The sequence below is a fragment of the Drosophila biarmipes genome, chromosome 3R (genome assembly GCF_025231255.1).
Source record: "Drosophila biarmipes strain raj3 chromosome 3R, RU_DBia_V1.1, whole genome shotgun sequence".
NCBI lineage: Eukaryota > Metazoa > Arthropoda > Insecta > Diptera > Drosophilidae > Drosophila > Drosophila biarmipes.
In genome coordinates, this window is record NC_066616.1 from 6,827,565 (window position 1) to 6,840,894 (window position 13,330).

At 43.1% G+C, this 13,330-nt stretch overlaps 1 protein-coding gene across 3 annotated transcripts in view; it reads left to right on the top strand.

The window, feature by feature from the left end:
* LOC108027330 (uncharacterized) overlaps positions 1 to 13,330 on the top strand; it is a 40,960-nt gene that overhangs the window by 19,285 nt on the left and 8,345 nt on the right. For all 3 annotated transcript variants that reach the window (XM_017098742.3, XM_017098741.3, XM_017098740.3), the window contains exons 8-9: positions 140 to 307; positions 12,221 to 12,410. In XM_017098742.3, the coding sequence (XP_016954231.1) occupies positions 140 to 307; positions 12,221 to 12,410 (358 nt within the window). The remainder of the gene's footprint in view (positions 1 to 139; positions 308 to 12,220; positions 12,411 to 13,330) is intronic.

The following is a 13,330-nucleotide window of genomic DNA, read 5'->3' on the forward strand; positions in this document are numbered from 1 at the left end:
CGGGGAAGGCGTGCTAATATCACCACCTGCTTTTTCCCAGTGCACAGAAGTGGCCTCCATGCGCCAGCGGCAAACACAAACTATGCATGTTGACCGCTCCATTCCGCTCCGACTCACCCACCTCCGCTGTCTCTTTCAGTTATGATTTATTATTCGGCATCACGGAGTCAGAATCCTATCACACACTGGCCGCATTAGCACTCGAGGAAGGATTACGTGAAAATGAACGCGATAATTTATTGCGCTTCTATATGCAGAGCCGCTTTGATGTACGCCCCGATCTGGCATTGGCTGCCACGCTGAAGAAGTAAGTGAAATTTATGCTCCCTTTTATGGCGGTGGGCAATGCAAATCCGGAGCCGGCCCGCCCCTCCAGAGCCCACGGCCCGCGGCCGTATAACTTGCTTCGCATTTAACATAGTGGCGGATTGCCGGCGATCCGATTGACTGGTTCGCATGGCTGTGGATGTAAGTACACGGCCATATCGTTCATCTCAATTAGAATTGTTTATGTGGGGCAATTTGTTTACTAAGTGCCGCGGATTAGCGACGCCCGCCAGAAATGATGTTTGGGCAATTTGATCCGGCATTGACGTCGTAGGGACCTGAATATCCGAATTCGGCGGGACCAGCTTTAAGGTTTAATTTAAATTGAAATTTATTCGGGTGCCGAGATTCGCTTTGAAAAATTTCCGGGCTTCGGGCTGATTTTATTGCGAGCAGGCTCCTCGAAAGTGCCGCCATAAATTATAATGAACGACTAACTCAGCCGATCCAGATCCTGGTGCCGCAGAGGAGCACTATTATGTCATCAGCTGGCTACTTATTGCTTGGAACTGCTGACGCTCCCGCGGGTCGACATTACTCCCGTCATTTGGGGAAAACAATGCCACTGACTATCTCATTTTCGCAGAAGTTCCCGCTCCTTTCTCCTTTCGCCTTTCGCCGGGAAAGTTTTGTGTGCAATAAATAAATTGCACAATGCACAGCAGTGACCTCCTGGCAGCCGGGAAGCTCCCACCCACCCACGCCCATTCAGTGTCAACGTTTCTTGGTCCAAAACTGAGGTCCCGAGCTCAGTTTTTCGGTAGCATCCTATAAAGTTATTTGCACAAAAGATGCAATTGTTCCTAAAGATGCCGGGCAAGGATTATAAGCGGAGTGTCCAGACGATGTCGCATGTGGAAATGAAAATCCTTGCGCGTCGAAAGCGAATGTTGTATGTGCTTTTCAGAGAGACTTAACAAAGAAAGTAGAGGTGAATCCAGTGAAATCCAATAAAATGGAGCGTATAAATCGTTCAATTTTAAATTTGGAATTAGAAATGGTTTAATTCGCTTCAGTGGGGTCTTAAGAGCTATATGCTTCTGTTTGAGTAATGGGAAAAATGGTAACAAAGGGGCTACAAAACTATTTTTGCATTTCTTGTTTATAAAAAGAAATGGAAAGTATTACATAAATTGTGATTTATATGCGTAATTTATGCATGGTCTTCGCTTAATGGTTTGAGACAAATGCGAATGTTTTCTTCGTTTGTATCCGATTCTATCACCCGGAACAGCATATTTTTGCTTCCATTATATTAGATTATTAATTTCCCACACATTTTTAAATTAAGTTAAAATAGAACTGAAAGATTGAAAAAATAATAGCATTTTGATTATATTCTGCTGTTTGGATGCGTAAAACATTTTTTTCCTCTTTATAAGATAGCCTATGTTCGCTTCTTAAAAATACCAAAACTGAAAAAAGTTAAACACCATGAATGCAAAACAATTGTTCCCATCATACAATATATTTTTCTTCGCTTAATTACCATGCAGATATCAAACTCCTTCGGGCGGTTTGCTCTTTTCAATTTTATTCTACGCAGGCACTTTGAGAGCCATAGAAAACCTGCTGATACAAACTTCGTTACCAACTTGAAATACCCCTCGAGTGGTGGAAAGTGGTCCAAAACTATCTAAGCTGCTGGCACTCGCCTGTAGCGGATAACAGCAATAACACCCGCAACAACAGTAACGGCTTGAAAGGCAGCAACAGCGGCCATAAGAATAAACAACGAAACGACAAACAAAAACACAACGACAACTGAGAGAAAAAAGGACAAACAAACGATTGAAAGGAAGTTCACACAATCAACAACAGATGCGCTTTTTCACATACGAATAACTGAACATGGAAACTCTCCAGGGGAAATTGTTTTGTATGACGTTGGAGGGGCGGTGGTGGGTGGTGGGTGGCATGGTGGGCCTGGGTGTTTGGTGGGCGTGGCAGCCTTTCAGGCTTTGCTTGCACATATTTGGCGCTTTTCTCACTGCTCTGATAACTGCATCCCAGTGGCAATGCTTTGTCCGTCATTGAATTAAATGGCGTCCAAACAGCACTCGGACCCTCGGAGGGCGGAAAGGCGCACGGAGGCGGTCATTGACGGACGGCCGTGCTTTTGTTTCGTTTCATTTCATTTCCACTCCTGACTTTTTTCGACTCCGGGTATCTCTCAACTTGAGCCCGCGGATCCTCGCTCTCATCTGTTGTTCAGATGTTCGACACGACACCTTTGACACCTTTGACTGCATCTCCGCAGGAGGCCCGCAGCACCCTGCGGCACGTACTCCAACCGAGTTATTTAAAGAGGGCGGTAAATTCCGAGCCTGCACTTTGAAAAATGGTACCCAAATCACTCATGAATTTTAAAAAATATATTGAGGTGTTTAATAGAGTTGTAAACTAATTAAATTATTTTTAAAAAATACATCTGCATGTGGCATATACAATTCAAGTGCTTTAAAGTATGCATTGATATTTAGTCGGTTTTTCGTTGCATACTTTTAGATACCTAAAAAATAACATTTAAGGGAAATTAAAAAAAACATAGTTTTTGTGCATTTGTGTTATAGAAAGCTTAATCTATTTAATTTTAATAAATTTACAATTATTACGCATTCTCACGTTTACCCCGTCACAGTTTTTCAACAGTGTAAGAAAATGTAATCTCGAAGACGTACGTGGGTCTTCTTTTAATTTATTTCATTGGGCGTATCCAACTAGGCGCCTTAATCTGAAATTGCCTCGACAGAGAGTACAAGTAATAATATTCTCGTTCATACATATTTATGACTTCCCGGCAATCTCTTGAGCTGATTGCGTTTCATTTTGCCGCAGCCCGTTTATGATTTCCCATAATCCTCCTTTGAGGCGCCTTAAAGCGCACACAATTGCTTCCGCCGCTGTGCCTTGATTTCATTTTGGCCAACTCAAAGCAACTCAAAGTGGCAATGCGAAGGACCCTCGAATGCACCTTTTTCTATGTGCATATCCCCCCTGTTGGGCCATTTTATCTGCTGCAGTGTAGCAAGTTTTAGCCAGCGCTGGAAACTTTTAGGCATTGCGCCACTTTCAACAGTTTTTGGTTTATGACCGGCTCAAACCACGGCCCCCAGCTTCTCAGGGGTTGGTCCAGGGGTAAGACCTGTTATCCGACCCCTTTTAGCATGCTCGAGGCGTGTTTCCATGGCTGCGTTTAATGGCTGGTCAGATACAGTTACAGATACTACGGCAGCGGAGGGAAACATACCTGCACCCCCTATTCACCTGTGGTCCCTAAAAATTAGCTACTCCAACGTCAAGCAACAACACAACGAGCCAGACAATGGCTTAAGAACCGAGAGGGCCGTAGCAAACATACAGGCTAAAAAATGTTGTGGCTTCGGTCCCGAACACTTTTGAATTTATTCGAAAACTTCACTTCCTTTTAAAAATGAAAGTGCTGCAAAAGATAATGGGCCGACAATATCTGGTGGGTCACAACAAACTAAGCAAGGGGGTAAAATATTTAGAAAATTCGTTCTAAAGTTCGCAAAATTATTTCCTATTAGACGAATATTAATAAAAATAATTCAGTTCTATGATGATATATTTTATTGGTTAAGTGCCGATATACAAGTATTTATGTCACGCTGAGAAAGTTAACTTGAAGTTAAATCCCTCGGTTAAACAAATTCGGTTTCTTTTAATTTTATAGTTCTTTACACACAGCCTGAATTACTTAAACTAAATTATTAAATTGTTGACGTAGTTTACAATAATATTGAGGTATGACCTCAAACTTGTCAAAACTTTCGTTTTGATTTTTATCGAGCGTATCTACTGATATGTATTTTTCGCAGTGCATGTTCAGTGCTGCATGTTAATGAGTTGCCCGGCAATTGCCAGGAATTGTTTCTGGGGCCGTTGCCTAAATAGCTTTGTCCGCTCCTCAGGTCAACCTCCGGGTGGGTGTCCGTGTAGGTGCGGGCCTAATTGCAGGTGTGTTTGATTTACACTAGCCATGAAATTGGCTATTTTGGCATTACCGTAGCACTCGGCTTGTTCTTTTAAACGCTAAGCTGACACACATTCGCTCAGCCGGCTGAGATTTATGGCCCATCGAAAATGTCTGGCAGTTTCTGCTTGTTTTTGGGGCTAGGAGGGAAAATCTGTCGGACTGAAAGGGCAATTATTTAGTGCTGTATCCGTATCTTGTCCTCGAGGCCACAGCCGACTTTATTTAAGTCGGTGAATTTTCACTTGCGCCACTTACAAGAACAAAATAGGGCAAGAACTTTTAAGCTTGCTTAATTTTTATTTCATCTCAAGATATTTTTCGATTGCCTTGGAAAATTGCAGGTGTGGACTCCCAAAGGAATTCATCTGTGCTATTATTCAATAAAATTGAATTCCCAGCGAGTTTAATTTGTTTATCGATTGTGAGATGGGGAAGTCGAATCGAAAACATCTGCTGCGTAATTGAATTGAATATTCATTTGTGCCCAAGAAATCCCTGCCGCCCCACTTTTGTTGCGTTTTATTGTCGCCCCATCGCCGGCTTACTCCTCTTCGTCTTCCCGGTTTGTAAACTGTTGCTTAGTCGCTTAATCCCCGGCTTATCTGGCCGAGACACAATTGACCCAACTCAAAGTGTCGCTGACAGCTTTATATTGTCGTTTTAATTTCGCCCATTTATAAACCGCAACGCTGAGCGGGCTCCTTAATTACCCGGCTGGCCACAAAGTTGTTTACTCCGCAATGAAACCGCGCAGACACGCGTCCTATAGATAACAATGCCCGTGGGAGAGGCCACAATGCCGTGCCCGCCAGCAGACGCTTAATAGCATAAACTTATTTATTATAATATTATTTACAAAAATATGCAAGGCAGCGCCCGGGTCAGCCGGTGATCCTAGGCGACAGGCGGCCCCTGTCCCCAGCTCGGGATGCTGAATTTATGGTCCGCGGGCTGTGCCACAGGAAGTCGCATACATTACGGCCAGTGCTGCCAACAGTTATTTAAAAAGGGGTAACATAGATAAACTTTGAGCACTAAATATGGTGATGGTCTTTTTCTAAGTATTAAAAAAGTTCACAAGTTTGTAGCCCTATGTTCATGGGAATTAGGGTAGTGGCATATTAAGGGCAACAACATCCTGCCAAAAAAATATGCTTAACAGTAATCCTTAAAATTTTTCATATTAACAACAAAAAGTGGGTCCCTGACAGTCCCTGACAGAACTTAACTATTTAAAGTTCTTCAACCTGGTAAATTTGTTAAAAATTCAGCAATTTTCTCAATTAAAAACCTCTTACTCTTTTAATTTAAAGCTCCTTTATGGCCACAACTTCCGTGATCCAAACTTCGATAGCTGACTTTCCAACACAGATTATGGAACGCTTATGGCGAGGAGGACAATGATGTGGGCGTGTCCTTCGGGGGAGTGCGTGGGTGGGCCATGCAAGAGCCATAAACTTTTAAATGGCACTGTCTGCTGTTGCCCCGTTCGCTTGGCGCTTTAATATGCTGGCTAAATATGCCGGCTAAATATGCCGGCTAAATATGCATTTGGTTTCCAGCTGCTCTCGCTCCGCATCCATATCCATATATTCCCCGGCAGCAGCATCTTGAACCAGTTGCTCCCGTTTTATTTGCCAAACTTCCCTCGTAAATTACACGCTGCTGCAGCTAGTGCAGATGTACGTCCTCCATGCTTTCCACTTTCTACTTTCTTTTTTTCGACGGCTCGGAACGTGTTGTTTACACGCTGAAACATCATAAATTACATGCGTGCTTTTTGCCACTCCTCTTGTGTGTACGCGAGCTCAAACTCAATCCGGCTCAGCGATTGTTTTGGGCCATCCTGTGACGGCCTGGCCCAGATGCACATGTTCTCCTGGCGCCCACCCCGCCGCGCCCCGCTGACCACGCCCCCGACGCGGGGCAATCTGCCGCTGACATGCATTTTGAAGAACTTTCGATTATGCAACCGGCCGGAGCACCGCTCTCAAACCCAAGCAATTATTTACTTTGCATATTTCAGTGTTTTTCTTTGCCGGTAAATATGGAAATTGCGAGCATTTTGAGTGGAAATTTCATTCATGAAGTGCAAATGCCTCTCCAGTCTTTTTGTAAGGTTTCAGGTAATTTAAAGGTGGAGATTGGCGTAAATCACTTAAATTGCTTTACGGGGAACCAGCAATTTAACCAACAACGTTAACAACTTCTTAATTTCGTTTTAGTATTAGTTATCTACAAACGCAGCTTAACAAATGTTTTAAAAGGGATTTTAATTTCGTTAAAATTACGTGATCTGAGGAGTTAGAATTTATCAAAAAGAGAAGAACTGAAAGGCAAACACCACTTTCGAATTTTTTTTTGTATTGGTAGAAATTGTTTCATATTTTACTTTATATCCGAAAACATGCCAGAAGATGATATTTATTTTTCCACATATCCAAAACAGAAATATACAGAAGTTAGAATATATTTTTCCACATTTCCTCTCGCTGACTATAAGTTCTCGTACAAAAAGTACGCCTTAAAGGCCAAGTGAACATTCAAATGTTTGCCTCCGCACTTCCGAGCCTTAGACGTACAGAGTACGTATTGCATCCGCTGCTTGCCCAACGCGACTCATGTTTGTGCTCAGTGTAGGGCCGAAGTGTAATAAAATGGCGCTTATTGCATTGTGAGCGACATAAATATTCGCACACACGCGCCAGAGGCATCGCTGAGATACTTTCCCGTCCGCCCGCCATCATGAGTGGTCGCATTTCCCCGGCGTGTTGCAGTTATTCATAATCGTTTGTCTGCGCTAAGGGCTCTGGCGTGTGTGTATACACGTGCTTATCCACAACAAACATGCGGCCACCCACACCAGCGCACCAAGCGGCCGCAGTATGCGGCAAAGCAATTTCGGTAAACGCTTTTTGGGCAGAACGGGGCGTATACGCAATATATTATATTATATTCCGCACTGACCAGAAATTGCTGTAAGCCCACGCGGGCGCAATAAATAATTGAAATCTGGCATATTACCGAATTGTTGAATTCAACAATTGCCATGTCATGTCGACCAGTGCATTAGTGGTAAGTTTGTGTACGGAAAGCTAAATGTTTTTGGATAGTTCTCTATTTTGAAAAAAAAAAACAAATTGTGCCGAATTCATAAAAATTATTTTGAAGATTAAATGCAGAATGCTGAATTTACGGGCGAGCATTTGCCTATATTGGAGATTACTCTGTTCAATCCATTTTTAAAGCTATCAAATAAAAATTCTTTAAATATTACTTCTATGAATAAAGGAGTTCTAGGTATTACATTTCCAGGATGTATCCCTTCAAGCCAAAATTCTAATTATAAAAGACGAAGAAGAATAATTCTTTAAATGATTTTTTTCTTAATAATAGTGATCTAGGTATTTTAAAATCAAATTTGTGCGGATTTCTTGGTACATGTACCAAGATACTACAAGTATCTTGTTTCCCTTTAACTTTATTTATAAACTGAAACCACTTTAATCAATAATTTAAATTTCCGTACCCACTTTATGGGGTAATAAACATAATGTGCGTGTACCTCTTTTATGTGGCCTTTGAATATTTATTGAATGCTGCCAAGCCCTGTGCCTAGATGCAGAGTGCTCTCGTTTCCCGTCCCTGTTCAGCGGCACACTCGCTTTATCATTAAGGCTCTGATTGGAGGACGTGGTGTGGGCTCTGAGGACACAGCCACATCCTCCAGTGTCTTGACTGTTTAGCCTGGCAGCGGTTGAGCACTTGGCGGGCGACCCTCCACATCCTCGGTAAGTGGGGTTCATGAACCCACACTATTCCCCGCAGAAGTCGGGCATTAACGCCAGTTAGTGGTCCGCATCCGTGTCTATATGTGCCCGGGAATATATGAGATGCGAGTTGTTTCGCTTTGCTTGTTTTGTTTACGGGCGTATCGGGTGCGAGGGTTCTGGGTGATTAAATGGATTTGATTTCCCTTTTCCCAGGCCGCAGGGCAAACTGTGATTCGAGACGGGCTTAAATGCTTGAGGTCTGGCTTCACTTAAAGGCGCCTCAACTTTTCTCGCCAGGGGTCGATTCGCATTTAAGGACCGAACGTTTTGTCCCCTCGTTTGAATGCCATTAGGAGCATATTCTCATTCCTGCAATTTCCGCTTTATGCAATTTAAAATCAAATTGCATTTTATTCGTAGGAAGCATCGTACTTCATTAGCAAACTCCTCAACAAATTCATTACAGCTCTGCAGCTGCCAAAAATCTAGGGCACTGCAAAACTCTGCACCCAGACCCTAGACACTCCGGCCAGAAGTACGGCGAACACCTCCGTCTGTCCCTGGCTGTATCTGCGTATGTGTCTCCGTATCCGTATTCACATCCGACTCCGCCTCTGTTTGCGAGTGTGTTTCTGGCGGAGAAGTGTTTGTTTGAGTGCGGAAATATTTAAAGTGTCACATACGCTCTTCGGAAATTAAATGTGAGTGTTGCTTCACGCTCCAGAAACGAGCAGCGGAAGTCAGCAACCTGCACAGTGCAACCAAGTTGGGGAGAACGATCTGTGAATGGTGAGCCGCAAGAATGCAGGGTGCTAATTTGCTCGTTGTTTGCTTTAATTTGTGGGCCTTCTCATGGGGTAAAGTCGGGCAAAGAATTGTGGAATACATTTGATCACAAGATATTTTTCAGAACCATTATAATACGGTACGTTGCAAGAATGCCTTTAAATTATTGGGACTGCCATGAGTTCTAATTCGTGAACCATTGACTATTTACATTACATTTGAGATTATTACATGTTTCGACATATCCCATAAAAGATGATTAAAAGAAATTTAAAGAATCGTAAGAGATCCTAATAATGGGCTGAAATACTTCTAGCAAGTGTACCGAAAGAAATTCAATTTCGGAATGTTATGCCAAATTGGATCGCTCTTGCGAGTGTTCCCAGAATGGTCATTCCTTGGCTCACACCCCAGATGTGCAAAAGAGTTAGGAGGGCGCCCCGGGTGGGCGTGGCAAGCGACGCCTAGCGCCTTTGTTAACCCTTTTCACCTGCTATTTGTTTCTGGTTTTGCCGGGTGTGCTTTCACTGCATACTTTCGAGTGTTTGTTGTGCATATTTCCGGTGGCCATTTTGCCGGGGCGCGTGTGTGTGTGCGAGTGCCTGTGCATTGGTGTTTCGAGAGTTCTGCGGTTACTTTTGAGTGTTTCGTGTGTTTGGCCGCTTTTGCGGGTCGTTTTGCGGTGGGTGTATGCTTTACGCAAAACTGTCGTCTAAATACACACACGTATACCTATATTTAATTATATTGTCGGTGGCTCTGGTCGCATTCGGGAAACTTTCGAATGGCTTTAGTCTCGGAATTGTTCCACTTATTGTTTGCTTGTGGCGCACTTTAATCTTATTTCCTTGCCAACAGCACCGCACTTTCGGGATATTTCATGCTTTTCATAGGATTTCCCCAATGCACATTCGTCCAACTTTTAATTAAGCATTTGTGCTGGTCTGTTGGCGTTCGGAATTTGTTTGCTCGACTTTTTGTTTGTTTTTGCAACGCGTTTCGCGTGATTCCCAAATTATACTTGCAATGACACATTTTTATGGCTTCCTCAATGGACGGCTAAAAAGTTTTCCGCCCTCCTCAAACGGATTCATCGTGGCTTGCATGCATTTTTAATTAAGTCGATGGTTGGTGCGGGCTTTTCGATGAGCTTATAATAATGCCCCTGTGCGGAGCATAATGAGATCAAAGTTTTGAGCTTCTGCGGGATCCTCAGCGCATGCAGATTCCGGAATTTAAGCAAACGATTTTAAACTTAATAAACGCAAGAAGAAGTTTCCTCCTTTCTGGAGCTCACGGCTTATTTATTGCGCATACGCATCGTAGACCGCCAGCTGAAGGCTCCCAGCGTCTGCTCAACTATATGGGATTACATAATAGAAACCGCAAATAAATATAAGCGGAGCTGAGCTGCTTCGATTCTGATTCCTGCTACGATGCCAATGCAAACATGTATCTCCAGCGACGTCGAAAAATACAAATGCGGTCAAAATAGTAGGAATTTACAAATATTTAAAAATTGTACGTACTCTGGTTTCTTAGCTTTAAACCATAGGTACTTGAAAAGTGAGATATCCTGCCTCGATATAAGTCCATGGACTTTAGTCTTGTGATGCATTAGCTTAGACTCATCTAGCAAATTTTGAAGTAACCTTTTGCCCTTTGCTGTACGGTGTCCTTTGAGTCCTGCACACAGCAGCAAGTAGAGCAAACGAAAGGCGTCTTGCTAGCCACCTTGGGCCATACATCCATGAGTGGCACCGTGCTCCCCGCCGTGCGCTGACTTTTCCTCCTCGAGGCTTCTTCACGGGGGGTCGACTGTGCTGTCTGAATGGAGGTCAAAGTGCATAACTTAAGTAGCCGACAATAAAATGCATAACATGGCACACAAAACACAAACAGACAAGCCGGGCAGCAAAGGAAAACTAAGTACAACCCGTACGAAAATGCGGAAAATATGGCTCTATTTATTTGTACATTAGGCCAGGCCAAGACGTTGAAAAACTCGGCGCACACCACTCCGGAGCGAGCGTGAGTGTGTTGTTCGTGTGTGTCCTGTGGCATGTTGTACCTGCCTCAACAGCTGCTAGCAAAAGGCCAAGTGTTGTGCTTGACATGAACACAAGGCGCTCACAGAGGGATTTCTGTATTTTTTCCCAGGCTCCGTGCCTTCCCGCTGCGCCACAATAATTTCAAGCTGGGTCGGACTTAACCAGAGGCACGCCGATTTATCTAATGCGAGCAGGAGGGCAGCAGATTTATTAAAGAAAAAGTGGGAGCCATTTTGCATAAAGTGTTCTCAAGAAAGATTTCCATACATTTTTTAGCAAGTATTTTGTTTAGCGACAAATTTAAAACATATTTGTGAGCTATTTTAATCTGAAGTTTGTAAGTATCTTGTGGTTAAGCTTTACTGCTCTGCCAAATTTCTTCTTTTCAAATGGAGTGCTTAATATTAAATGAGTAAATGAACTTTTTACTGAAACTTAAACAAACAAGCTGTCATAAATATCGCTTTGTCCATAGAAAACTTAAGACATAACGAACTGTTTAACAACAAATTAAAGACCCATTTGAAGCATTCCCGAAAGTGCTGAATTCGTGAAGCGTGACAAAAGTTTTGCCAAATAAAAAGTTTACTCTTGAATTTTCTCTTTTCAAACTTGATATTGTTGGTTAAGTATGTATTGCAATAAAAAGCGAGAGAATAATGCGAAATTTTAATAATTCAATTCTGGGTAATTGCAGGCCATTTAAAAAATGATGCGGCTCTTTGTGATTTAAATTTGTAAATGACTGAGCTGCGAAGTACAAAATACAGCTGTTAAATGTGTTGGCAAATTAAATTGTACTCGTCAACACACGGTGTTAAATAATTTAACTGAAACTTAAGTAAGCCATCCATTTAAATAAAAAAAGACTTAGTAAGTAGATGCTGCAATCTACCTTTAAGTAAGAAGTGCAAATGACCAGGTCAACAAATACGTCCGGGTTTCAGTTAATTGTTCCGGGATGGGGGTGCAAATCTTGCACAAAAATCAATTGCAATCAGCGCAGGTTCCTCGGCTTATTCGCGATTTTCGGCATTAGTCTGCCATTGTTGGCCGTGGCCAACTGGGGGTGTCCCAGGGGGGTGCTGCTCACAAAAGCCAACCGCGTAATTAAGCTTTACGGACCGAGAGTAAATACACAAAACGGGTAACACACGCGCACCCCTAACCACAGTGAGCCACCAAATGTTAACAATGCACATTACGCATACGCCACGTTGCGATGATGTTCCGCTTGTTTCGGCCCACACTTACGGTCTCCCGCCCCTCTTCTCCCTCCGCAGATACCAGGACATGTACAACAATCCGATTAAGGCCACTAATTTGGAGCATCGTGACGTGGTTCTGGACATTCTGTCCGACGCCCGAGTGGTGGGTCCGCTGCTGCAGACGGGGATGTTCCACGCGGATGTCAATCGGCGCAATTATATGTACGTATTCGGCCATAACAGCGCGACGGGACCGTTTGCCCACGTAAGTATTAGCCCTCCTCGATGGTCAAATGGCGATTCCAATTACATACTCTACAGCGCATTCAAATTAAACGCCCGCGGTCGGCCGGAATAGACCCAGCATGAGTTGGCATCTAATGAGTTTCCATAATGTACTCCGATCCCCTTTCCGCTCCGATCTCGCCCCCGTGTTGTGTCCGTCCAGTAATGGAACAATAATGCTGAAAAGTTTGTGCCACTGGGCCGTTGAGTTCAGTTCATCACTGGCGGCTGGCGGTGCTTGTTTTTGGCGTTTTGGCCAAAACAATTGGCAAGTTTGCAGCTGCCAATGGGAAATAATAGTATTGAAGGCATTGAACCCCGCAGCAACAGAAAAGTCTAAATAGGTGCACAGGGAGAAAAGTAGATGAAGCGTTTAAATTATTTACTTCAAAATTTATAATTCATGGACTGGAAAAAGCCACATTAAATCCCTCGTTCTACGTATTTAACAAAAAAAAATATTTATAAAAAACTTATTGAACAATTAATATTTTTTTTTTTAAAAAGAACGCTTTCTACCAAGAATTGTTATGACTTTTGATAGATATATTAGTTAAATACACATTTATTTCTATAAAATCGACCTCTGTTCCGGTTATAATTTTCCCAAGTGCACCGAAAAATATAAGAGACGCTGACAGCCAAAACAAAAACACCGCCAGACAAGTTTAGCTCGTGTCCTTCTGCTAAGCAGACGGCATCCTCTTGACTCAGGGTTCATTTGAGTCCGGGGAGGGGTCACTTTCCAGGGGCGGAGGGGCTATGGGGCCATGGTTATGGCTATCTGAGCCCTCGTCCCACCGACTTGGCTTGGTTTTATGGCTTTGTCATGCTTATGGATTTGTTACTGATTGCCTCGCAGAGATAGCTTTGTGTTGCTATGAAGCTGTCTTGGCCTCG